The 27,332-nt window shown below is 33.3% G+C and overlaps 2 protein-coding genes across 2 annotated transcripts; one reads left to right on the top strand and one right to left on the bottom strand.

Moving 5' to 3' along the window:
• Positions 1–1,122: 1,122 nt before the first annotated feature.
• Positions 1,123–2,156, bottom strand: LOC129758637 (chymotrypsin-1-like). Its single transcript, XM_055756184.1, has 3 exons — positions 1,875–2,156; positions 1,414–1,813; positions 1,123–1,345 (listed from the first exon to the last, which is right to left on the bottom strand). The coding sequence occupies exons 1-3, from the start codon at positions 2,102–2,104 to the stop codon at positions 1,181–1,183; spliced, it is 795 nt and encodes a 264-aa protein (XP_055612159.1). The 5' UTR covers positions 2,105–2,156; the 3' UTR covers positions 1,123–1,180.
• An 8,524-nt stretch (positions 2,157–10,680) lies between these two features.
• Positions 10,681–25,703, top strand: LOC129752283 (serine protease SP24D-like). The gene is made up of 4 exons (XM_055748069.1): positions 10,681–10,910; positions 10,972–11,374; positions 11,446–11,550; positions 25,569–25,703. Exons 1-4 carry the CDS (start codon positions 10,681–10,683, stop codon positions 25,701–25,703), a joined length of 873 nt encoding a protein of 290 aa, XP_055604044.1.
• The last annotated feature ends 1,629 nt before the right edge of the window (positions 25,704–27,332 follow it).

Genomic DNA, 27,332 nt, shown 5'->3' with positions numbered 1-27,332 from the left:
GACTCAGTGGGCTTCGGTATTGGTAGTCAAGCTCCAACTGTAGATCACCGGTAAATTGGACACGGGGCGGGAGACACCGGCACAAAACTGGGGACCAAACCTCGAGCAGGGTGATGGGCGGTTCACCGAGTACCACGATAACGTAGGTTGGCTCTGGACGTTCCAGCATACAGCTCCTGATCGACAATAGATTGACGGGCGAACGTGGCTGATTGTTCAGCGAAGTTTGTGGACGATCGCCAGGTGGAGCTGTCGGCCAAATTCCAGCATAAGACTTCGGGGCCCTGGGAACATGATGGGGGTTGGGATTAGCTACAGATTGCCTGGTACGGGGCTCGGGTTAGCGTTTACCTGGATGTCTTTTATACACTAACACCTTTTGGCACGCTGTTGCGAAACGCAAGATTCGGAGGATGTAGTTGCCTCGCGGTGTGGATGCCAAGTGACGCTATTAGGCCGCGAGTCCGCTGACCCCGTACCCAGGACAAAGGCTTAGAAGTCCATCCAGTGATTCCTCCCATCATGTCCTGTTTGCTCTGTGCGCATTGGTAGCGCTAACGCCTTCATTTGCTCCATCTGGCGTCGACTAGCGCCAGGTTGACCCAATTGTGCTGCCTCAGTGTTCGGGAAAGTTACGGTGATCATTCTCCCTCACGCACTAATGCACCTCCTTGTATGTAAGTGTTCACGTAAACTAACACAAATGATTCTCACTAAACTGAACAGTAAGTTAACGCACTGGTTACAAAATATTGATAATTTCTAAAAAAAAAGTCAAAACTTTGCCTTTATGCCATGGAAAATATAGTAGGATGCAAATTTGCAGAGTTTGATTTTTATCAGATTTAAGAACTGATACACCAGAAGCAATATGGTTGAAAAATACTTACGCACCTTACATTCATGCCTCCATGAGGATCATTTCGAAAACTACGGCTATCCCATGCACGGGACGGTGTTGTGACCTGACAAACAACTTTGGTGCTTCATGAAGATTTTAGAAATTTTGATGAATTCCATGATTCACCTGAGGTTGTTTGTGGAATCCATGTGTGATCAGAAAAAGAACTTCAACGAGGATTACGGTTCAATTGTCGCACAGGAATTTATTTCCCAATAACGTGTTATCACGTTGACATTTTACTAAGAAGTAAAAAAACTTTTTTCACAATTTCAATTATTAAGGATGATTTGGCTTGTTGGTTGTGTAATCGTTGATGAAATCGTAGAAGAAACCAACATCGATGAACACACCAGTAGCTCCGACTTCACAAGACTTTCCGACAATGCCGTTGGAAATTCCTACCAAGAGATTGTTGCTCACAGCTGGACCACCGAAGTCACCCTGAAAAGAGATATAGAATTTTGTAAAAGAAAAGCTTAAGTGATTGATATTGTTTCTTTCAGACTTACAGCGCAAATGGCGGCATCATCGGATTTGGCGCAGAAAACTCCCGGGAAGTATCCATCGCCCAAAGCAGCCTTGCACTCTTCTTCGCTCAGCGCGTTTACGGTCCCGTACTTCAGCTTCCAGTTGTTGGTGTGTTCTGGACCATTTCCGGTATTTCCCCATCCGGTCACCGTGATTGGAGCGTTTCCGGTGAAAGGAGTCTTACTCATGGGAATGTTATTGACCAGATCCGAGACCTCAACAGCATCATGTAGCTCCACGATGGCGAAATCATACTTGCCCTCTCCGGCGATGACGTTGAAATTATCGTGGAATCGGAGCGACTTGGGAAACCGGAACCATCCGTTGAAGTCATTCAGCTCAGTGGCACTGTAGAACACTTCAAGACGTTTGAACTCAACGCTGAAATTTGAAATTCCTGTATAGAATTATGAATCTTTTTTCTGACTACAAAAATACTTACAGATAAGTTCCTTCGAAGAAGCAGGAAGCCTGGGTCAGCACGTATCTATCGTAGATCAGAACTCCTCCGCAGAGCAGGTCTCCGTCAGGTTTCCGGATGGCCACCTGGTAGGGGAACTGCCCCTTTTCGGCATATTGTCCTCCAGGGATGCGAAGTGCGACCGCATTGGCGTATCCAACAGTGGCCAAAACCACCACCAGGGCCAGCAGCATCGGTGTGAAGGTATTCATCGTTTGTTTGGTCCGATCGAGTTTGCGAAAGAGTTCCGAAGTCACCGAGCAATTCCGTTGAATGGCTTGAAGCGATCTGGCTGAGAAAGTTATTTATAGTCAAAAAGTTTCAAGATAAGAAAAATATTCTAGACGCTCATGAAAACCCCTTGCACGTTAGTAAGACTTTCAAGTGGAACTCTGTACGTGTTTATCAATTGCAATGTTAATTAAATTAAAGGTTGTTATCAACTTGAGAAAAAACTTTTTGAGATCTTGCATTCGGGAAATCCCTTCGTCACTACTTGCTTCTATCGCCTTTTTTTTAATCATTACTCATGCGTTCATGTCGATTGTAGTATAATTTTACAATGGTTTGAGTCATGGCCGTAGGAACGGGGGGGGGGGGGGGTTTTGGGGGTTAAACCCCCCCCATGAAGGTCAAAAAATGCCAAGTAATTTTTTTTGCTTAGCATAAAATTTGAAAGTTCTTATCAAATTTCAATAACCTATTAAAATTATAAAAGAGTAACAAAAGTGCAACAATCTCTACTCGAAACCCTCAAAATCTCATTCCAGGACCACAATTCTACAACAGTTTTTCAAAAAATTTCTCACTTATTGATAATAATTGAGTCCCAAATATTGAATCTCAATAAAGTTAGACTAAGTTTACCAGATTGTCAAGATTTTAACCAGATTTTCCCACTCTATTTGTAAAATCAAACGAAAATTTCAATTGAGTCTTCAGAAGAATGTATCTTGCGTCCAAATAATTTTTTTAAACAAATTTTGTCAAAATAAACATAAAATATTTCTTGGAAGCCTGATTCATCTGATGATTCTGAATCGGCTGATGTGTTTCAAAAAAATTTAAATCAGTTTCCCTTGTGTTTTTCTTCTTGACTTTAATGGAAAAATTCCGAAATTTTCCAGTATATTCGTTAGATTTTTGGGAAAATTTTAAAATAAAATTTTCTGGATTTGCCCAGCCCGGATAATTGCGGAAAAAAGTCAAGTCAGTATCCAGTTTATTGTTCTTGATTTTCAGTTTGGATCATCATCGATAAAGAATCCTGCTTCGAACCTTGGTGTTTTATTTCAATCATAAATGTAAAAGGTTTTCCTTATTCGAATCTCATATTTTCGGAATATGAAAGAAAAAATCTTTAAAATTCAAACCATTTTGAAGATTTTGATCTGAAATTTTTATCCTAAATTTATATTCAGCGTTGAAACATAAGAAAGTTTCATGAGTTAAGAATTGAAAAATGTAAATCAATTTCATCATGCACAATTTTGTTTGAATTTATATGTTCAATGAATATGAAAAAAAAATCATATTGAAAATCAATTCAAAATAAATTAAAATATTTCTGGTAAAGGGTTCTGATAAAAATTTCGCTTTTTGGTTTCAAATTCATGGGATTTCTTATATGGAATTTAGATTCAGGTTTTGAGTTTGGGTTCAAAATGCAAAATTCAGACTTGGAACTTAAATCCAAGGTTTGTATTCAGATTAAGCTCAAATTTAAGTTTTGAAATCAATATTTAAATATCAATTTTAAAATTCAATTAAGGATTCAAATTGAAGGAGATCGCGGTTTCATAATTTTGATTCTTGATTGAAAATTAAAACTTTTAATTCAAGCAAAGTCAGTTTAGAAACACAAACTTGGTGAAGATCACATATAAAAAATAAGATCTGGATTAATTTAAAAGAGTTTGTTATTTGAAAAATATTGATTTAAGCTGTGAAAACTTTGATTACAGGATTTAAATTGTGAAATGTAATTTGTTGAACTTGTTTTTTTTTATTCTCAGGTTAAAATTCAGCTGGAAATTTTATTTAACATTATTTAAATATGTTGAAGATTCTTCAAATCCTAAGCTCTAACTAAAATCTTTAATTTTAATTGAGTTTACAATATTAGAAAATAAACCTTATTTGAACCGTAAACCTAATTTTTTGTTATAATTTCTGAATATTTTATACATTTTCACCACATTTGGTTCAAATGAATAAGCTTGCTTATGTAAGTGAGTAAAACATGTTTTTTTTCTGAATGAAGCGTTCAAAATCCTTTTTTTTTTGTTACTGTATTCGAAAATTACTCTTGAGCTGGAACTCACAGAAATAAGCCCAGGAGACAACTGGTTCACCAACTAAGCTATATCACACCCAAGTCCCCATATTGTTTGAAGCTTCATGAAAAACCTGGGAGTGGGACTTATTTTCAAAAATAAATATCTTTTAATGCAAAATAACTTTAACCTGAATTATTTGTTCTTAGTACATATACATTTTTTCACTTGTGTATGTATTGTTCAAGCAAAAATGATATAGGAAAAAAGTTGCCATCAAAACCCCCCCCATGAAGCGGTTCTTCCTACGGCCCTGGTTTGAGTTATTAACATGGCATAAAGATGCTCTGGTAGAAAGGACAATAAAATGATCGTCAGAATAGATATCAATCTACATGTCATCCAAAACACCAATCCAAGGTGTTTTTTTTAATATCATGAAACCTGAATTTTTGACCGATTCGTTGGTGTGATTTCCTTTAATATTTGAGTGAGCTTTTTTTGACAAATTTGTTCGAATTGAATTTAAAGGTCTTTACAGAGAGTAGATTGTAGATTAAATTCACTTTTGAAGGTTCCTATTTTTTTTATATAAACTGTAGGGGAGAGTGGGGATATTTGATCCCCTTTTTTCTTATTTTCACCATATCTTTTTGGAAAAATTTAGCAACTCGCACTCCTTTACATTTTCTGACAGCGTGTAACTTCAAGTTTCTATGCTCCTAAACGAAACTTGAACCCTTAGATGAACTAGAAGCATTTTCGTGGGAGTAAAAAAATTGCGATATTTTTGAAGTTAAGGGAGACTTGATCCCTTATTCAGGAAGCCCTAATCCATGGAAAAAATCAAACAAAACCCCAAGACTATTTAGGTCATGTTTGTTCTCATTTCACAATCTATAATTGTCAGAAAAAAAAATTCTATAGCTTATTCTCTACTCTTAAGACATTGCATACTTACGGGCGCTATTTTTATAAACAAGAGAAAATCAATTATTTTAGCCATTTTCTTCAGATAATTGATGGATGAATATTAGCTATTGAATAAATATTAGTAATCTCATAATCAACAATGACTACGATCCATTGAGAAGAAGAATATACCGGGATCATTTGTACCCATATATTAGGGATCTATTGTACCCAAAATCAACATTTTTGAAAACTTTTTCTGAAAAAAGTTGGGAGTTTTCCATCGCTTTGAAAATATTGTATTTTAAAATTCATTTTACACTCGAAAGATTAATGTATTGGAATAAATATTTTTGTTTTAATATTTCTTAGTTAGGAACATTTTAAAATGATTTTCAATTTACATTTTTTCAAACAAAGTTCAATAACCCAAACACTTATGTTGTTAAATTTTTTTGAGCTTCAACCATTGCTGTTTTGTTCCATTTGGCACATTTTTCTAGAACATTTGATCTTTGTACGACATTCCAGTTTGGAGATATAGCTAAGGAATCAAGTATCCCCAGGGATCAAGTGTCCTTATTCTCCCCTATCCTAAACAAAACTAAAACAAAAAAATCCGCAAAAAACATTCTCTTAAAAATATTTTTTACTAAAATAAGCAAAATTGAGAGAAAAATTTGAAATCCTTTGGTAAATTTTTTTTGCATTTAAGACTTGTACAAATTGAGCGATAAATACAAAAAAATTTTAGGCACTAGAATTTCTTATTGTTATTTCGAAACATCATTGAAACGTCAATTCCTAATACACGTTTGATAGCATTTGGAATTCTTATTTTACTTATGATTTTATATCGAAATTAATAATAACTTAATTTATCGTCCTTGTCGGTGGAAAGTGAGATCTTTTTAGTATTGACGGATAGAAAGTTATAGAAGAAATGAAAAATGGTGGAAATGAACGGGTAGAATTCATTAAAATTGATTTCCAAAACAAGCATTGTATGGAAATTTCAAATTCTTAAATTTGTACACCTTCCATCACGTTTGTCGTTTGATTGAGTAAAATTTTTGGAAGCATCAAGTTCTGAATTAGCACAACGAATTTTAATTTTGTATGGAAATTTGAAAAGGAAAACAAAATTTTTCCACTCGAAAATCACCAGAGATGTACTAAAAGTCCCAAAAAAATATATTACTCTGGATAAAAAATAATAATTGATTCTTGCAGCACAATTCATACAAACTATGCACAAACCAAACTTGTACTTCAGTCAAGATATTTTATGTTATACTATTTTTTTTCAATTTTTTTTTTTAATTTTTGCGCTTATGACAGCTTATTTAAAAGCTGTATAAACGATGAGAATAAAAAATCGCAGAAAACTGCTTTGCATAGCCAGGAAATTTATTGATTTATATATCGTTTGCAAAAACATTTCATTTAATTTTTAATAGCTTTAGCAAGCATAGTCTGCCATTTTTAAATACTTTTCAATGGATTTAGATTTTTTATTTTGAAATGCTTATAACTTTTTCCATGAAGTACTTAGCTTTTTGTCGTGCAAGCAAAAAATGATGCTTAAGAATAGTCAAAACCCAAAATAAAAGTACACTTTCATTCCACGCTTATTGAAATTTTCTGGATGATTCAATGTGCAAAAATTTCTTCTTCCATACAAATTTCCATACAAAATTGAATTGTATGGAAAAGTTTCATTGAAGGACACGTGTTTGAACGAAAATGAATTCCAATTTTTTTTTACATTTTAATTATTCTGTAAGTCTTCTATTTGATTATGAGATGAAGTTTGTTGGCCATTGAATGGAGTGTCATTTTGAAGCTTAAACGTGCATAAAAAAATCGTTTTAAAAAGATCTAGATGATATGATTGTTTACATCAGTTTACTTAAATAACAATAAAAGTTTAAGATTTTGTTAAAAAAGTAGGTTTATGATAACTTTTTGTAATAATTCTCAAGTTTTGTTTATTTGAGTTGAGAAAGTCCACCTTTTTTTTAAACTTTGATAGTTTATTTTATTGAAAAACTAACTCAAAAATTAAATATTTTTTGTACTGATCTTGAAGAAATAGAAGCTTTCAAAAATAACATTCCAGCAAACATTTTTAAAGGTATATTTCTCAACAAATTTTGTCATAAGTTTCATATACATCATAGAATCATCGTATAAAGCTCTAAAAAACAGCATTTACCTACCAAAGTGGATTCAATATATATCAATACATATTTCTTACTTTTGGCTTAAGCTATAAGAATTATACAGACTGGACGATATTCAACACCTTATTCGTACAACCTGAAATTATGCTAGAGGGCGCCAATAAAATATTTGCTGCTTTTCTCATAGGACAATTTTTCCAAATGATCTGATTTTTACAAGGGATTGAAATTAAGAGAGAATGCTTTGCATTTGGAGTGGTAATGATCGAAATTCCACAACTGCTTCACAAGTTGCAACAATTTGCACATTTTCACTCTCTCTGAGCACTGGTTTCTCACATTTGAACTTAAACCTTCTAATTTTCTCTAACAAATTGCCACAAATTCAATCATTGGCTGCACAATTTGTGTGATCATTGACGAATTTTCGTCCTTAATTTCAGTTCCCAGGATATTTAGCAATCTGGTTGCACTGTACCAGCCTGTACCAATACCTACTAGAGCAGGGCTGCCTTGGCACTACATTCTATTAATATTCCTTGGGTTTGTAACTTTTTATGGAACTTTTAACTTCTTAGAAAAAATGTGAATTTCAACAAAAAAAAACATGCAGTAAGTCTTCAACAAGACTTCAGCGGGAGACTTTTTAGAAACTTCTAAGTGAATTAAACTCGAATATTTTTATCTACGATGAGATCATCCATCTTGAAAAGTGGGCTAATCTTCAAAAAAGATCGTTCACATGTATTTACAAGCTTAAGATGTTTATTAGATAATACACGGAAAATATATTAAAAAAAGATAGCATTTGATGAAATTGCCACAAATTCAATCATTGGCTGCACAATTTGTGTGATCATTGACGAATTTTCGTCCTTAATTTCAGTTCCCAGGATATTTAGCAATCTGGTTGCACTGCTTATCGCAGAGAACAAGGTTGTTTTCTCTTTTGAATCCCGCGCGGGAGAACAAATTTGCAAACATGGCGGACCATTTATCATATCCGATTTATACCGACTTTAAGTAACTATTTTTACGATCGTTTATTTATTTGGTAGGAACTGCGAATCGCATTAACATTGTTAACGATTTGAGCTATCATTTTTAATGCGATTTTATGTAATGATTATCAAAGTGGAAAATTACCAACATATTCTTTGAGATATCTACAAAAAGGCAAGTTTCCTTGAAAATTAATAGATTTTTCGTGATTGTGACGTCGCAGCCTGTACCAATACCTACTAGAGCAGGGCTGCCTTGGCACTACATTCTATTAATATTCCTTGGGTTTGTAACTTTTTATGGAACTTTTAACTTCTTAGAAAAAATGTGAATTTCAACAAAAAAAAAGCCAATACAGAAAACATGCAGTAAGTCTTCAACAAGACTTCAGCGGGAGACTTTTTAGAAACTTCTAAGTGAATTAAACTCGAATATTTTTATCTACGATGAGATCATCCATCTTGAAAAGTGGGCTAATCTTCAAAAAAGATCGTTCACATGTATTTACAAGCTTAAGATGTTTATTAGATAATACACGGAAAATATATTAAAAAAAGATAGCATTTGATGAATAAAAAAATATTAAAAATATAAGACTAAATCTATTCAAGTTTCCTAAAAACAAGGAGGTTCAAAATGTTTTTCGAGATATAATGAATAAGGATTCAAAGAAATGTTGGCGAACCGCATAACTAACAGTTTTCCAATAATACGAAAACGATACATTCTGTAAATAATTCCAATCAAATCTTCAAAAGAATAACCAAACTTACAAAGCTTCCAAAATTTCGAAAAGTCAACAGACTCATTTTGATATATATTTAATGTGAACCCGAGCAAGGCCGGGTAAAATCAGATAGTACCTAATAAAACTTTCATGATTCCGTACGATTATTCAAGAGTAGACTTACCAGTATTTTTTTAGCACGTATCCGGGCTATTATATCAAAAAACCAGGTGAAATCTGGGAATAAGATTTCAAAATAGTCAACCTAAATCCGGGCAATATCCGGGCAAATTTAGTAAAAACCTAGGATTTACTTACCAAAAATCTAGAAAAGAAAATTGAACAATTTTTTTTCATCCTAATTTTTTGGCAGATTTTAAATTGCATTTAAGGTTTTCAAAAATCCTTTCATGATAATTTTAAAGAAATTTTAACTATTTCTTTTTGGACGCATAATTTAAAATTTTTACAATACAATTTGTTTTTTAAAGTTAAAAAATCAAACACAAACACATATAGCATCTCAATGAAACTTGACGTTCCCTCGAAGAGATTCCTTTAAAATTCAACACTAAGCGTATCTCTTTCGAGGATATGATGGATAGCATCTTTTACAAATGTTAAAACCCCCAGCCCACAGAATGTGTACTATGTAGGTATGCCGTGACCGGGAATCGATCTAAGGACTGTTGCCTTAGAAGACTTGAGCGCTATCCTCTAGGCCACAAGTGGCAGCTTTTTGACTTGAGAATGAGAATCAGAATAAATCAAAATCCGAGCTTTCTAATGAAATCCTGGCAACCGGACCGGATCACACTTTTCCTAAATTGTATATTTAAAATCTGGGCAAACCCGGAAAAAACCGGGAAATCTTATGCTCAAAGTTATTTTTTTTAAACTGTTTTCTTAAGACGCATGTTTTTTTCAATTATTTTTTCCGACTTTGAATATCGGACAAAAGAATGTTTATGGCTGAACATTGTCTAAATCCAAAATCATGTTTAAAATTATGTTTAAAAAAAATGTTTTTATGTTTCAAAAAAAAAATGTAAAAAAAATTATGTTTTTAAAAAAACAAGCAAGTAAAATTTATTTTTTTTTAAATCTAAAATGCATTATTTGAGTTAAGATTTAAAGGAATTTTAAAACTTAAAAGGATCATAACAGTTTTCGTATTTAAAATATAAAAATATCGAACAATCGTGCACAAAAGCTGTCACATCTCTCATAAAAGTTAGTTGCTAGTGGCATGAAGAGTAAGCAAGATTTGAAGCATTCTTCAAGATGTTCTCAAGATGGTAAAAACCCTCGTTTGACGGTCTTTCTCATTGACGTACATCTAAAGTTCCAATGATCCACTAGAGAACCGGAAGGAACTCGATTTCTGTTCGAAGCGTATTTGTGGGGTAAAATGCCTCTATACTTCAGTTTTAAATTGGTAGAGTAGATTAGATTACAGTCGTAAGACCCACTAACATTGATCATTGAGTGTGTTATCTTTGGAAAAACAAAAATTCTGAGGGTGATATTTCAACCCATCAGACCTCAATTCATTTTCCAAAGATTCTAAAATTAAACTAGATTGACTATAAATTTCTTATCAAAACGAATGAATTCAAGCTATTCAACGGAATCGCTCGGTGACTTCGGAACTCTTTCGCAAACTCGATTGGATCAAACAAACGATGAATACCTTCACAACGATGCTGCTGGCCCTGGTGGTGGTTTTGGCCACTATTGGATACGCCAACGCGGTCGCACTTCGCATCCCTGGAGGACAGTATGCCGAAAAGGGGCAGTTCCCCTACCAGGTGGCCATCCGGAAACCTGAAGGAGTCCTGCTCTGCGGAGGAGTTCTGATCACTGGGAAATTCGTGCTGACTCAGGCTTCCTGCTTTTTTGACGGAACTAATCTGTAAGTTTTGTTTTATCTTTTAGAAGAATAACCTTTATAGTTAATGGACTCTTATTTCCAGTGTCGATTTCGATCGTCTTCAAGTTTTTTACAGTGCCACGGAGTTGAGTGATGCCATTAATGGATGGTTTCGGCACCCCAGATCTCTCAGGTTGCACGACAACTTCGATATCGCTTCCGGACAGGGCAAATACGATTTCGCCATCGTTGAACTCCACAAATCAGTTGAGATCTCGGATCTGGTGAATGTTGTGCCCGTGAGTAAGACTCCTTTCACCGGAAATGCTCCAATCACTGTGACCGGATGGGGAAACACCGGAAACGGTCCGGAAAATACCAACAACTGGAAGCTGAAGTACGGAAACCTGAACGCCCTGAGCGAAGAGGAGTGCAAGGCTGCCTTGGGCGATGGATACTTCCCGGGAGTTTTCTGCGCCAAATCTGATGATGCTGCCATTTGTTCTGTAAGTTTTGAAAAACAAAAATATTTTGCAGAACAATTCTCTTTAAAATAATGGTATTTTGATTTTTTAAGGGTGATTTCGGTGGTCCAGCTGTGAGCAATAATCTCTTGATAGGAATCTCTAACGGTATTGTCGGAAAATCTTGTGAAGTCGGAGCTACTGGTGTGTTCATCGATGTTGGTTTCTTCTACGATTTCATCAATGAGAATACAAACAAGCATTAAAACATTTAATTTATTTTGAGAAAAAACTTAATATAAAAAAATTGGATGTATTTATGATTTGATGATGCATTCAATAGATAAATGTACACTGCCGACCAAAAATTTGGGATCACACGCTATAAAACATTCAAATTAGGATCGTTCATATCTCAGCCGTCTTAGGACATATTGCAAATCTTCTGATTTGCAAAGATAATGAGCAATTGAAAGATAATGAGCAATAGCTATTTCAGAGGTATTTTACCCAGAAATAATGTTTTAGTTTTGCACCTTAAACTTAACCTATAGTTAGAACAATTTCAAAAAATCGCACTCAATATTCAAAGCCAAACATCTCGCGATAGGGTGATCCAAATTTCAAAATTTGAGTTGCATTAGAATCCGTATTCTATACTTCTCAAAACACAATCAAAAACTTTTGTGTAAAAATTTAAGAATGTACTTTTAATTAATAAAATAGACACTTAAGTAATCGTACAAAAGTTTGGGATCACCCCTCAGTATGGTGTATCGGCCAAAAGTTTGGGATCATTCTTTTAAAAACTTGCAAATTTATCTCCTTCATATCTTTCTCATCTAACATCGTGTTGCAGATCTGAAGGGTGCATTTGAAAGCTTAGGAATTGTTGTTTTTTTTTTTATATAAATTCATTCTGCTGCTTGTAGTCGGCTTTGACGTAGGTTTCGTCGTCCATAACCACGCAGTCAAACTTCGACAGCATCGTCGTGTACAGCCTCCGGGTTCGCGCTTTGGCCGTCGTATTTTGTTTATCATCGCGATTTGAAGTCACTACCTTCTTTTAAGTCGATAGTCCAGCTCGTTTTTTGGCCCGATGCACGGTTGTAGACGATAAACCCAGCTTATTTGCGGCATCTCAGAGAGAGAGGTTAGGGTTTCGCTTGAAAGAACCGGCAACTCTCTTTGTCGTCTCAGCGGCTTCCGGTTTTCGATTTCCCCCCGATCCAGACTTCCTGGTTGTCGACAAACGTTCCCCAAAAACTTTAATTACATTTGTAACGGTTGATTTGGCAACTTTGCGTGCGATTATGCCAGCTTCGCGTGCGAGTAGCTCGGATTTTCGCGATGCGCGAGCAAAATTTTTATACGCTGCTCTTATTCCTTGGACGGCATTTTGACAACTGAAGAGTGAATTCGAAAATCGAAATAGGAGCAACATTCAACACACAAACACACACAGACACACACACACACACACACACACACACACACACACACACACACACACACACACACACACACACACACACACACACACACACACACACACACACACACACACACACACACACACACACACACACACACACACACACACACACACACACACACACACACACACACACACACACACACACACACACACACACACACACACACACACACACACACACACACACACACACACACACACACACACACACACACACACACACACACACACACACACACACACACACACACACACACACACACACACACACACACACACACACACACACACACATACACACACACACACACACACACATACACACACACACACACACACACACACACACACACACACACACACACACACACACACACACACATACACACACACACACACACACACACACACACACACACACACACACACACACACACACACACACACACACACACACACACACACACACACACACACACACACACACACACACACACACACACACACACACACACACACACACACACACACACACACACACACACACACACACACACACACACACACACACACACACACACACACACACACACACACACATACACACACACACACACACACACACACACACACACACACCTTCAAAATGAGGGGTGTTCAGGTTTTTTAAATGCAAAATTGAAAGAAATACGTCAAGTTGATATTGACCAAATTTTGACCGTATCACCCTTTAACACAAAATCGAAACAGACAGACAGAAAAGAAGAAAAAAAACCTTAAACAAATTTTAGTACTATTTAGATGAAATCATACGTCGAGGGAAAATTTTACAATAAAAAGGTGAAGACTTATTCAAACCCTCCAATAATAAATAAATGAAAATCAATATAATGAATTGCTTTTCCAAAAGTCAGATTTTTTCATGCAACTCTGTCAAGTGGGACATTATTGCGTAGAGATATTCACATAGAGAAATACATCTTGATACACTTTAGGCACTAATGAGGTACAAAGAATTATTGTAAATAGGTCTGTTTCTTGAAAAATTAAGCAACATCATATTATTCTGTTTTCGTCATGTCTTCTCAAGTTTTCTCGATTTCTTGAGATCCTGCAAAAAGAATTCATAAAGGAGATTTTTTTCCTCTTCTGCGTACGAAACCATTAACATGTGGTGTATTCACGTTTTTAGAATAATTTCCAGCTTCAAAAATTCAATTATCAAATATAAAACCAACAAAAAAATATACTTTTTAAACCATTAAAAATTATAAAAAAAAGTATTTTGGCATTAATTTCTTAGTTCCAAGTAAACATAATGATTTCCGCCGACAACAAATAAAACATTTCCCTCCGACCCATTTTTCCAATTCAAATCGTGTATTGTTTTTTTTTAATTATCATTTTCTATTGGGTTTGGAAATTTCCGGGATTTGTTAATCGTTTTCGGTATTCAGGGATGCCCTGGGTGGACACTCTCATTGAGTTGCTGTGAAGAAACGGGACGATTTGAACGATAGGTGATCCTAGAGAATCATGAAAAGCATTTTTGTCGAGCATAAAAAATACAGCTTTTTCTAAAGTTTAGGGAGGCTTAATCCTTCGTTTGGGGGTGAAGAGATTTGCCTTTTATATAGCTTATCAAAATTGTTAAATTATAATTTAGATTGCATTAACGATTCTAGGCATATTGCTCTTCGTATCGTAGTTTTTTTTTCAAATCTTAGACAGAAATCTTTGTTAAGGTTGCTATTATAGATCTTTGGTTTCATGTTTAATGTTTTCACGCAACAGTATTTGTAACTTTACTTATCAGACAACACGTAATTCTTTTGGATCAATTTTGAGAAAAATTAAACACGATTATCAAAGTTATTTCATGAGAATTTTTTTTTTATCTGGGTGATAAATTTCATTAAAAATTGAATACGCACAGTCAGTGACAAAAGTTGGTAATCAAGAACAATTTCCAACATCATTGTGCTCAGGTGCCTTTTAAAATGAATGTTTTATTAAATCAGGGATTTTCATAAGACAAAACTTTCAATTAAACTAAAAATTTTCTGTATATTTGTGATTTTCATCTGATTTTTTTTCTTGAGCTGATTCATATATGCGATCTGTTTCATACTCCGTATAGATTACAACTTTAGTTTTCTTGGTTACATCGATTAATTTCGTTATATTTGTGTTCATTTTACGTCCGAAGACTCGCAAAATTTCCTTAACCTAACCTAGAGTTTAGGGTGGTGGGATACAACCCTGGACCTCTGGCTTATAAATCAGACACGTTAGCCATTAGGCTTAAACGACCACCCCAACTTGTAAATTTAGTTTTCTATCAAAATGATATGTCTGCGATCATTTGCGATTTGTATTCCTCAACAAAATAATAATTTTGATATTTATATTTTGAATTTTCATACGATTTCTGAATTGGAATTCTAAATCAGATTTTTAAAAATCATTTAAGATGTGAAATCTGCTTTCCATTTCCTGAATCATTAATATGTAATTTAAATTTTGAAGTTTTTGCTTTCAACCTGGATTAATTATTTAAAAAAAAATCAATCCGGCTTGTGGAACTAACTTTTACTGAAAATTTTAGATAGTGAATCTGGTTCTGAGTTTTTAGTTTTGAATCGCCGTTTTGAAGCTTTGATGCTAAAAATCTCGAAATCAATCTCGAAAGTTCTCGAAATAAAAACTCAGGATGGTTCCTTATTTTCTTTTTTTTAATTAGTAAAATTGTCATCTAATTATTGAAAATGCAGATGGGTTTCGAAAATCATACAACAAATTTTGTATGAAATGTAAATTCAAATTTGGCTCCAATGAAATATTCCGATCTACACATTAAATCGAGGAAACTATTCATAGAGAGGACACTGCCCTCACTCTCTTTAATGAAAAATCTTAAAGGCATATTTTAAAATCAATTAATATGAGTTATATGAGAAAGTTAAAATAAGCGGTTCATACACGATCAGTGAATGTACTAAATAGCAATAAGTTTTTCTATTATATAAATTAAAAACATCGATAATATTATGTCTATGGTTTCTATATTCAACTGATAGAAAACACAAAGTTTATATTTAGACTGTTCGAATTAACTGGCTCATTCGAATCTATAGACAATTAGAGATAGATTTTGAAGAATTGGCTTTATTTATGCGATTTTTTTTAACATTATTCAAAACAGAAGCTCTGCTTAAAAGTTGACTTCACATCGTTTCGTTATCATTTGTGATTATAGGTATACTAGATTAAGCAGTACTTCAAATTAAAGTGCCTCCTATACTTCGAAGGTGGATGTTTCAACTTAAGACTTAGCTTTTACTGAGAGTCTAAGTACAACTTTCTCAAGTTAGGGATCATAAAATGGAACTTGTTCCACGGTCCAACCTAAACATCTTAAAGAAGCTTCGTTTTATTAGATTACTTTTTTTCTTGAGGCGTTACTAAGTCGATGGTGTTGGCAACTAGAGAACTGTGCGCCTAAGTAAGTACTTGAAATCATAAGTAGTCAGTTATTAAGTGGTGTGCTTACTGCATTACACACTTTAAAAGATAGCTGTTCAGTACTTTTGAGAAAGAACAGAGACGTTCAAGAAGCAAGAGAATTTTTGAATGCAAACTATTTAAATTTTGTGTTTCATTTCCAACTTTCGAAAAGGTGTAAAAACGGACTTACAAAATATGCAATTGGAATCATTATGTTTTTAAATCAATTAATTATTTTTGAAAAATGACTACATATCTTTATCATCTTGGTTCATTCTGAATCTACCACTTATCTAAATAACAAAAGATATGTTTCACCAACAAACGGTCGTTATTAAAAATTGAATCATCTGTACAAATTTATCAAAATGCCACCATGGAGCGATATCTCAACAACTTTTAGTCGAGTACCCATTGTTAGTTATAGAAAATTACAATGTATCCCATTCACAGCTGAAAAGGGTCGAATCATTGAAAAAAAAACCTTCCAAAGACGTAGGTATGAATGGGTTGTGCAGCAGTATTTAACGACAAAAATCTCACCAGGTCCCGTATGTTTGATCCTCCATAATTGCTATTTAAAAACTCCAATATTTCATCAAGCGGTACTTCTCACCCTGTCGGAATCGAATCTTGGAAACTTCACAGAAAGATAATTATATTTTCCGGCAATGTAACCCAGATAAATTCTGCCCGAGGCCAATCTCGCAAATGTCGAGTTGCTTTGAAAATCTATATCTGCTAGGTATATCAACTTTTGGCAACATAAGAGCCGACAGCTTGTTTACCGACAACACATCCTAGATTTTGGGCATGACGGAGGGCCTAAGCTCTCGTTCGGTAGTCTCTGGCGAAGAAGAGGCCTCCCGCTGAGTCCCGAGGTAAGCCTCCCTTTCCTCTTTCGATCGAATCCTTGGCCCAGCCAACTTACATTCTGCCGGCTCCCGTCCCTAATGCTGCGGTGTAAACACATAAAGCTAAACCGAATTTAATTGTGAAAACAGAAAAGCACTTGGAGTGTTTATGATCGGATCAGCCGAGAGCTGTGTAGAAGGGAAAACTGTCACCCGGGATCAAGACGAACAACTGTAAACTGTTTCCTTCTTCTTGGAGGAATAGGCCGGGTGAAAACGGCAAATTTGCAGGAAAAAATTTTAAGACACTACGTTGTAGTTCAAAGTATTTATTCAATACCGTTAATCTGAATTCAAAATGAGATTGTGAATTGATATGAAATTCTCTCAATCTGCTTACTCCGATTTTTTCGATTTTCCTTCAAAAATTTGGTTAGGTAGAATTTTTGTTGATTTTGTGGATTTCCTCGATTTAATATTTTTTTTTTGTAAGGTTTTCTTGATTTTTTTTTGATTTTCTTGATATTTTTTATTTGTTTGTACTCTGGATTTTCTTGATTTTCCATATTTTCATGATTTTTTTTTAAATTTTATCAATCTTCTTGGTATTCTTCTCTTCATTTTCTTGATTTATTTTGATTTTCTTGATTCCTGATTTTCTTGATTATTTTTAATTTTCTTGATTTGTGTGTTTTTTTATTTTTTTCTCGATTCTGTTGTTTTTTTCAATTTCTAGGATTTTTATTTAGGTTTTGGAATTTCTTAATTTTTTCGATTTTTTTTCATTCTGTTTATTTTAATTTGAAATTCCTCAATTAATCTAATGAATTAAAATTCTATTGAATTAATTGTTTTTCATTAAGATTGTCTTGATTTATTTGAATTTCTTGATTTTCTTGATTTTATTTGATTTTCTTGATTTTTTTTCGTTTTTTGTTTTCTTGATTTTCTTTATTTTCATTGTTTTCTTCATTTTCTTGATTATCTTGATTTTCTTGGTTTTCTAGATTTTCTAAATTATCTTGATTTTCTTGATTTTCATGATATTCTTGCATTTCTTGATTTCCTTGATTTTATTGATTTTCTTGATTTTCTTGATTTTCTTGATTTTCTTGATTTTCTTGATTATCTTGGTTTTCTTAATTATCTTGATTATCTTGATTTTCTTGATTTTCTTGATGGCTCGATTTTCTTGATTTTGTTGATTTCCATGATTTTGTTGATTTTGTTGATTTTCTTGATTTTCTTAATTTTCTTAATTTTCTTGATTTTCTTGATTTTCTTGGTTTTCTTGATTTTCTTGGTTTTCTTGATTTTCTTGATTTTCTTGATTTTCTTGATTTTCTTGATTTGATTGCTTTTTAAGATTTCATAGATTTTCTTGTTTTTTTTTATGTTCTTGATTTTCATGGTTTTCTGGATTTTCTTGATTTTCTCGATTTTCTTGATTTTCTTGATTTTCTTGATTTTCTTGATTTTCTTGATTTTCTTGATTTTCTTGATTTTCTTGATTTTCTTGATTTTCTTGATTTTCTTGATTTTATGGATTATCTTGATGTTCTTGATTTTCTTGATCTTCTTGAATTTCTTGATTTTCTCGATATTCTTGATTTTCATGATTTTCTTGATTTTCTTGATTTTCATGATTTTCTTAATTTTCTTGATTTTCTTGATTTTTTTTGTTTTTTTTGATTATCTTCATTATTTTGATTTTCTTGATTATCTCTACTTTCTTGATTTTCTCGATTTTCTTGATTTTCATTATTTTCTTGACTTTCTTAACTTTCTTGATATTCTTGATTTTCTTGAATTTCTTGATTTTCTTGATTTTCTTGATTTTCTTGATTTTCTTGATTTTCTCGATTTTCTTGATTTTCTTGATTTGCTTGATTTTCTTGATTTTCTTGATTTTCTCAATTTTCTTAATATTCTTGATTGTCTTGATTTACTTGATTTTCTTGATTTGATTGATATTTTGGATTTCATTGATTTACTTGATTGTTTTGATTTTCTAGATTCTCTTGATTTTCTTGATTTTCATGATTTTCTTGATTTTCTCGATTTTCTCGATTTTCTTGATTTTCTTGACTTTATAGATTTTTCTTGACTTTCTCGATTTTCTTGATTTTCTTGATTTTCTTGATTTTCTTGATTTTCTTGATTTTCTTGATTTTCTTGATTTTCTTGATTTTCTTGATTTTCTTGATTTGCTTGATTTTCTTGATTTTCTTGATTTTCTTGATTTTCTTGATTTTCTTGATTTTCTTGATTTTCTTGATTTTCTTGATTTTCTTGATTTTCTTGATTTTCTTGATTTTCTTGATTTTCTTGATTTTCTTGATTTTCTTGATTTTCTTGATTTTCTTGATTTTCTTGATTTTCTTGATTTTCTTGATTTTCTTGATTTTCTTGATTTTCTTGATTTTCTTGATATTCTTGTTTTTCTTGATTTTCTTGATTTCTTGATTTCTTGATTTACTTGGTTTTCTTGATTTTCTTGATTTTCTTGATTTTCTTGATTTTCTTGATTTTCTTGATTTTCTTGATTTTCTTGATTTTCTTTATTTTCTTGATTTTCTTGATTTTCTTGATTTTTTTGATTTTCTTGATTTTCTAGATTTTCTTGATTTTCTTGATTTTCTTGATGTTCTTGATGTTCTTGATTTTCTTGATTTTCTTGATTTTCTTGATTTTCTTGATTTTCTTGATTTTCTTGATTTTCTTGATTTTCTTGATTTTCTTGATTTTCTTGATTTTCTTGTTTTTCTTGATTTTCTTGATTTTCTTGATTTTCTTGATTTTCTTGATTTTCTTGATTTTCTTGATTTTCTTGATTTTCTTGATTTTCTTGATTTTCTTGATTTTCTTGATTTTCTTGATTTTCTTGATTTTCTTGATTTTCTTGATTTTCTTGATTTTCTTGATATTCTTGTTTTTCTTGATTTTCTTGATTTCTTGATTTTCTTGATTTTCTTGATTTTCTTGATATTCTTGTTTTTCTTGATTTTCTTGATTTTCTTGATTTTCTTGATTTTCTTGATTTTCTTGATTTGCTTGATTTTCTTGATTTTCTTGATTTTCTTGATTTTCTTGATTTTCTTGATTTTCTTGATTTTCTTGATTTTCTTGATTTTCTTGATTTTCTTGATTTTCTTGATTTTCTTGATTTTCTTGATTTTCTTGATTTTCTTGATTTTCTTGATTTTCTTGATTTTCTTGATTTTCTTGATTTTCTTGATTTTCTTAATTTTCTTGATTTTCTTGATTTTCTTGATTTTTTTGATTTTCTTGATTTTCTAGATTTTCTTGATTTTCTTGATATTCTTGATTTTCTTGATTTTCTTGATTTTCTTGATGTTCTTGATGTTCTTGATTTTCTTGATTTTCTTGATTTTCTTGATTTTCTTGATTTTCTTGATTTTCTTGATTTTCTTGATTTTCTTGATTTTCTTGATTTTCTTGATTTTCTTGATTTTCTTGATTTTCTTGATTTTCTTGATTTTCTTGATTTTCTTGATTTTCTTGATTTTCTTGATTTTCTTGATTTTCTTGATTTTCTTGATTTTCTTGATTTTCTTGATTTTCTTGATTTTCTTGATTTTCTTGATTTTCTTGATTTTCTTGATTTTCTTGATTTTCTTGATTTTCTTGATTTTCTTGATTTTCTTGATTTTCTTGATTTTCTTGATTTTCTTGATTTTCTTGATTTTCTTGATTTTCTTGATTTTCTTGATTTTCTTGATTTGCTTGATTTTCTTGATTTGATTTGATTGCTTTTTAAGATTTCATTGATTTACTCGATTTTTTTGATTTTCTTGATTTTCTTGATATTTTTGATTTTCTTGTATTTCTTGATTTTCTTAATTTTTTCTGGTTTGTAGATTTTTTTGATTTTCTTGATTTTTCTTCAATTTGCTTGGTTTTTTTTACTTGCATATTTTTTTTATGGTTTTGATTTTTGATTTTCTTGATTGTTTTATTATCTAGAAAACCTTTTTTTTTTTATTAAATTTCAATACTATGATAATAATTTAGTTTTTCAGATTTAATCATTTAGTTTGTTTTTCAAATTATGAATGAATAATCAATGCATTTAAAATTGAATTTAAAACTTTTTCGTAGAAGTTTTTGGTTTTTGTTATTGGTTTTTCGTGTCTTATTGTATTTTTTCAAAATTTAAAAATTCATAACTTTAAAATTTTTCAAAACTCTACTCGATTCCGATACGAAGATTTTGGATTTTTCTCTCTGTTCTAGGTTTCCCGTTTCATTATTTATCCTTGGTTTTTTCAAAAGTACTAATTTTCTTTATTCGGCGTATATCGAATATAGAATTCAAAATTTTGAATATCAAATATCGAATCTCAACTTTTAAATTCCAATTATTGATTTCTTTTTTTAAATGTTTCAAAATTTTGTAAATTTGAAATTTTTTTACCAAAAAATTGACAAACTTTCCCAGCCTAACAGATTACGTCTAATCATTAGGAAATGAAATTTTGCGTCTCATTTGCAGCAGAGAATTTAGTTTACCTTTCTGATGAGAGGAAGTCTGGAATCCAAAGACGCCGATAGGAGCAAAGAGGGATACGGAGAATGTTTCATTCTTGCCTCGAGAAATTTGAAATCGAGAGGAAGTGAATTTGTCTCCAACCAGCAGGGAACCTCTATTCAAAAAATCCGGCCGGCAGTGCGGCGTCGTCATCATTCGATTCCGGCTCTGCAACTTGTGCTTATATTTGCGATAATTACGGTTGATTAATTTCAATCGATACATGACGGATTCAGAGAGGGAACGGGAATTAAAAATCCTGATCCGGAAGCTGGTTCATTTTTTTAAATTTTTTCAGAAGCAGAAAAAAGTTGTTTACAGGATTTCACGTTTTAATATGAAAATCTTTCAAAATTATTCAAATATTTAATTCATATCTATCGTAGAACTTTTAGCACATGCAAAAAAAATTAGTTCACAAAATTGGAAACTTGAAACAGTCTTATACAGCCTTCGGAATATGTATTTCCTTCAATGAAAACTTTCATTTAAAGCTATACGAACGAGAAAAATCGTATCCTGGGCTGGTTTTGGTTCAAAATTATTTATTCAGTCCCAACTGGCGGAAGTTTGCATTCTTTGATTTGTCATCTGTTGGAAACAGTTTCTTTCAGAAGAAGAACATAAAAACTTCGTACCACACCCAAAATAAGGATTTGCGGCAGTATCAATTTCTGACAGACAAATAAAACGATAAATTCACAACGACAAAACAGAATAATAATTGTAGGCGTAAAATAGGAAACGCGCAGCAAATAACTGTATCAAGTTTCTCAGTCCCTTGAAGACTTCTTCTTTTTCGGGTCCAGGCAATTTAATCCGGGACGTCGATTGACCTGGAAAATCTGCTTCTATTACCACCGCAAGAAGCTTTCGAAGTAAGCAAGCAGGGATCGAATCTGATTCTGTGTCTTTTCGAAAGTGCTGATATGCGCGGGAAAATTTTTGTTCTTCCGCCTTGTCGTAGGCGGTCAACTTCAATCAATGTAATGAAGGATGGCAAACTTTCAACTATCCTGATTAATCCGACATGATAAGAAGGCAAGGCCGATCCCGATCAAGATGTGTGGTTTGTCGTCCAGATGTTGCTCTTTTAAAAAATTTCCCGCGCTGATGACTTCATTAGAACGACAGAAGTTTCCAACTTGAGTCGACAATGCTTTCAGTCTGTTTACGTCAATTGAAAGAAATACTCATTTGAACATCGCTGGCTGAAAAAAGGTATCGGTAGTAATCGGTACCTTCGGCTCTTTGTACGGGAACAGTAATTTATAGCATTAATAAATCATATTAATGTAATCAAACGCGAACCCTCCCACACGAAATAATCAGCAGATAATCAACACCGACGAATATGTAAATGTACACGACTGATAACACTATTATGGAACCAAAGTGGATCAGTGTTGGTAAATAATGAAATTAATTTCCCCTTCTAATCGATTGATAAACGGCGGAAAGCATTTGATTCGAGGCGATAAATATCAAAGGCACTAGGGCGATGCGAATGGAAGAGAATCCGGGGAATCAGCGATTCGTATTGTCCAGGTGGATGTTTTCACATGCTAGATCAGTATGTATGAAGAGCACATCAAGACAAATGATACAGACTGATTATTGTGAAATATCGAAGCTCAACAGAAGTTTTTGAAAATTTGTCTTAAAATGTCCTAATTTTCAGCAAAATATCTCAATTATAATCGAATTTGAAAGTAAATTATATAAACTTCGAACAAACCTGCGATTAAAAAAAAAAGTTAAACTCGTTTTAGGGGAGAATCGGGCTATATGCGCCTATTATAAATAATACTGATTTAATCAAATATTACATCGCATATGTGTTCACAAACTATATACACATGAGCAGACATCTGTTTTCTATACATTGGAGTAAATTTCATGTTGAAATTTCCTTCAGTTTATGAGAAATCGATTTTATCATAACTATTTATATTTCAGGCGAAAATTGTGTTTTTTTGGCAATATTTTCGTATAATTTCATTGGAAATGCTAGAAACTGATAACTTTCATACGACAAAGCTGAAGTTTAAAAAATTCAATTTCTTTTATTATTTTATAGAATCAAATAAAAGTTAGGGATGCCGTATTATGGAGGCAGTTCATCTATAAGAAAAACTTTATCAAATCCGTTTAGAGATCTTCAATTCTCTCTTAAGATGTTAATTAGAGCTTGGATTCAAAGTAATGTTGATAAAAATCATATATTTATTCTACACTTTCCAATATTTATTAAACCATCACCAAAGCTTAAATTTGATTTATCTAAAGCTCATTTGAATAAGAAATCAAAACAACCCAAGTTTTTGTTGTGAGCTTCTTTACGTTAAATTTTTAAAAGTCAAAATATTACATCAAAAGGTATCAAAACGTTGTTAGTTTTTTTTTGTTTTTTTGAGTTGGTTTATTCATAAAATTCTTTCTACCCTTATGTTAAAAGCGTATCACCCGCAAAATGCATTCATTAGATATGTTGTCTTGTCAGCCATTACGTCAAACGGCCGTAGGCGCAAATAACCCGAAAGGCCCATTTAGGAAAGCTATACCCTACCGATGGTAATCTTCGGTTCAGATGATATTTAAATGGTGTTTATCGATATGAACTCCAGGCCAGCCAACAAGCTGCTTACGTGTGTTGCATAAATGAGGGCGTAGACAGCACCTGTAATTTTCCTTAATTTATGCAATCTAAAAAGAGTTGCATGTTAAATTCATAAATTCTTAGGTGTCTTGAATAATGTCCTGATTTTTTCTTCACGTTGTCCTGATTTTGGCAAAACCACCTGGCACCCCTGGTCATGAGCAGCAAACTTCTTTTGCGCGAGCAGAGATGCCAGATCGTAGGCATCGAAGGAATGAAAAATAATATTTGCGCAATCCTTCAACAGTAAAAGTTCAAACTTAATCAAGTGTTCCAGTTCAAAAGAAACTGAACTTACCACATTTTTTTGAAAAACTGCCACTTAATACCTGCCAATTGTTAAATGCCAAATTTACCATTTTGAAAACATCTTTCTAAAGAACATACATTTACAAATTGAGTTTTATCAGGATTTGATAAGAATTTATTTCACACAGTTCTGTCTCAAGTGAATAAGCATGTTCTTGACTTTTTTTCTTAACGTAGTTTGCAAATTAATGTTTTGATGAATTAAAGTTTATCACCGGTACTTTTTATACGGTTTTTGCTTATTGAGTTTTTTCGGTGAGTGAAACAACTTTTTTAAATTTTACGTAACGTTTCGGGTTACTTTTCTTCACCCATCATCAGACGTCTAAAAATATTGACTTTTATTAAACACTTTGTAACCGGTTGGTTACAAATCGTTAGATTTTTGTCTTCGTTTGTAGTTTTGAATGTTTAGCTCTAGAAAATTCATGTTCCTTGTTCAGTCTGACACCAAGATAGCACCACAGTAGGCTACATATGCAACGAGCTGCTGTCAATGGAGGAAAAGGAGGATCATGTGGAAAATGGAATGGAAAAGTCGAAAAGGAAGCTTGCTTCCATATTTCGAGGTCTCTTCTGTACCAGGCGTCCGTGAGTGTAGTCAAGTTTCTGTATAGTGTTTGTGAACGTCCACGGAATTCACCCGAATACCGGTTTGACCTCTTCACGGTTCGGCCCGCAGATCCCTTGTGGTCTCGCGCCTCAACGTAAAGGATCAGCAACAATGTTCTCGGGGTCTGAGGACCCCTAATTACCAAGGAGAACTTCCCTTCTCGGTCTGTCCGGATACGGGGCACTCTCGTGGGCAGATCGATTAAAAGCCTATGAAGGAAGACGCCTGCAACGACCGAGTCCAGCAACGCCCGCTGGCGCCGACGGTTTTGGCACCCCGTCGATACGCCATTACCTCGACGGCCCTCCTGATTCCGGAACGGATTTTCCGGGACAACGACGTCGCGACGCAACAGCAACTGCAGCGCAACCACAGTTAGTGAGCCAAATACACGCCACACAAGACACAGAACATTGTTTTATACACACAGACAACACGCCACAAGAAAACTTTAATAAAAAGAAACATAGAAACATGAAATTTCCGGGTTCTTGTATTTTATCCGTAAAAGTCCTTGGTTACCCAGTAGCCAGTCGGCCCTGAGGTTCCGTACTCTTAGAGTACCTTGCCTTGGCTGGTCTAGCCGCTGCTTTTCTATTAGTAATAACTTTAAACTTTTAAAAATTAAATTACATTTATAAAAATTACAATACTTCACATCACTTACAAAAAATAAAGCAGCCCAATTTTATTCTGTTCGGCTGCTTGTCGGTTTGTTTACTGTCTCTCCTCTCAGTTTGTCTATGAGACCGTTGTAGGTAGCTAGTTTTCCTACTTCGGTTTGTTGATTCGCTGTTCGCTCCTTTCCTCTTACTTGGATGTGTAGGGTTTCGGCAGCTTCTCTGGTTTCCCGAACTCCCAGATTCCGCTCGAGTACTCCTGGTTTCTTGAAGTCGAAACAGTGTTGCGCTTCTATTGCGTGTTGCGCTAATCCCGATTTTGGTTCGTTTTTTACGATTAATTTTTCATGTTCCTGTAATCTTTTTTCGAGCATTCTACCTGTTTGGCCAATGTACACTAGATCTTGGCAGTCTTTGCATGGTATGGAATAGACCACATTTCGTTGTTCTTCTTTTGGAATAGTGTCTTTCATTTTAGTGAAAACTTCGTGTTTAATTTTCTCTTTCGGTTTGGTGGCTAGTGTCATATCATGTTTTACTAGAATTTTTTGCAGTTTTTCACTTAAACATGGTACATATGGTGTCGAAACATATCTCTTAAAACCATTTTCTTTATTGTTTTGTAATGTGTTGTAGTATTTATGTACTTTATTTTACTGAATCAATCATCAAAGACAATGTCCGTGTTTTCAAATATACAAAAAAAATCATAGAATGACCGTAAAAATAACTCAAAAATTATACCTACGCAAAGAAAAAAAGTTATACATTCATATTAAACAACCCATTTGCTTCTAAATGCTATCTTTTATCAGAAGAGGTGTTTGTTTGGGAGTCTTCGAAAAAAGTAATATAAAAATAATCTCCAACTGCAAACCAAATTCAGCCTATTTAAAACTAAATTTATAGGCTTTCAAACGAAGAAAACAGTTTTCAGATATTTAAACTTCAGACTTAGTTAATGATAATTATCTGCAACAATTTCATGTTGATCAAAGTTACCCTGATGATCAAAGTTCCCCCAGTTTACGGTACCTTAAAATTATTAAAATTCCTGAACAAATAGTTGTACGCTTTTCTTAAAAGAGTGTATAAATGACCCGTTTTTTGACAGATCTTTGACGTTCGCAATAATGGGTAATTTTTACAATTTTAAAGCGTTCCACAAAATGAGTGTGTTAATTTTACTTACACTTAAACAAATTCTTATAATAATTTTCTTAAGATGCGTCTGATGAATCGCTTTTAGAGAGCAAAATTGTTTTTCTTTGGAGTCTTATGAAATTCTTTCAATGCTTTTTTGTTTACTTTTCAGCATAATAATCGGAAAAGTGCAAGGTCAAAGGACCGGATGTGGCAAAAAACAATTTCGTTGGAATCGAGTGTTG

The sequence above is a fragment of the Uranotaenia lowii genome, chromosome 3 (assembly GCF_029784155.1).
Source record: "Uranotaenia lowii strain MFRU-FL chromosome 3, ASM2978415v1, whole genome shotgun sequence".
Taxonomy (NCBI): Eukaryota; Metazoa; Arthropoda; class Insecta; order Diptera; family Culicidae; genus Uranotaenia; species Uranotaenia lowii.
The sequence above is the reverse complement of the archived record's forward strand: the minus strand, read 5'-3'. Positions and strand labels throughout refer to the sequence as shown.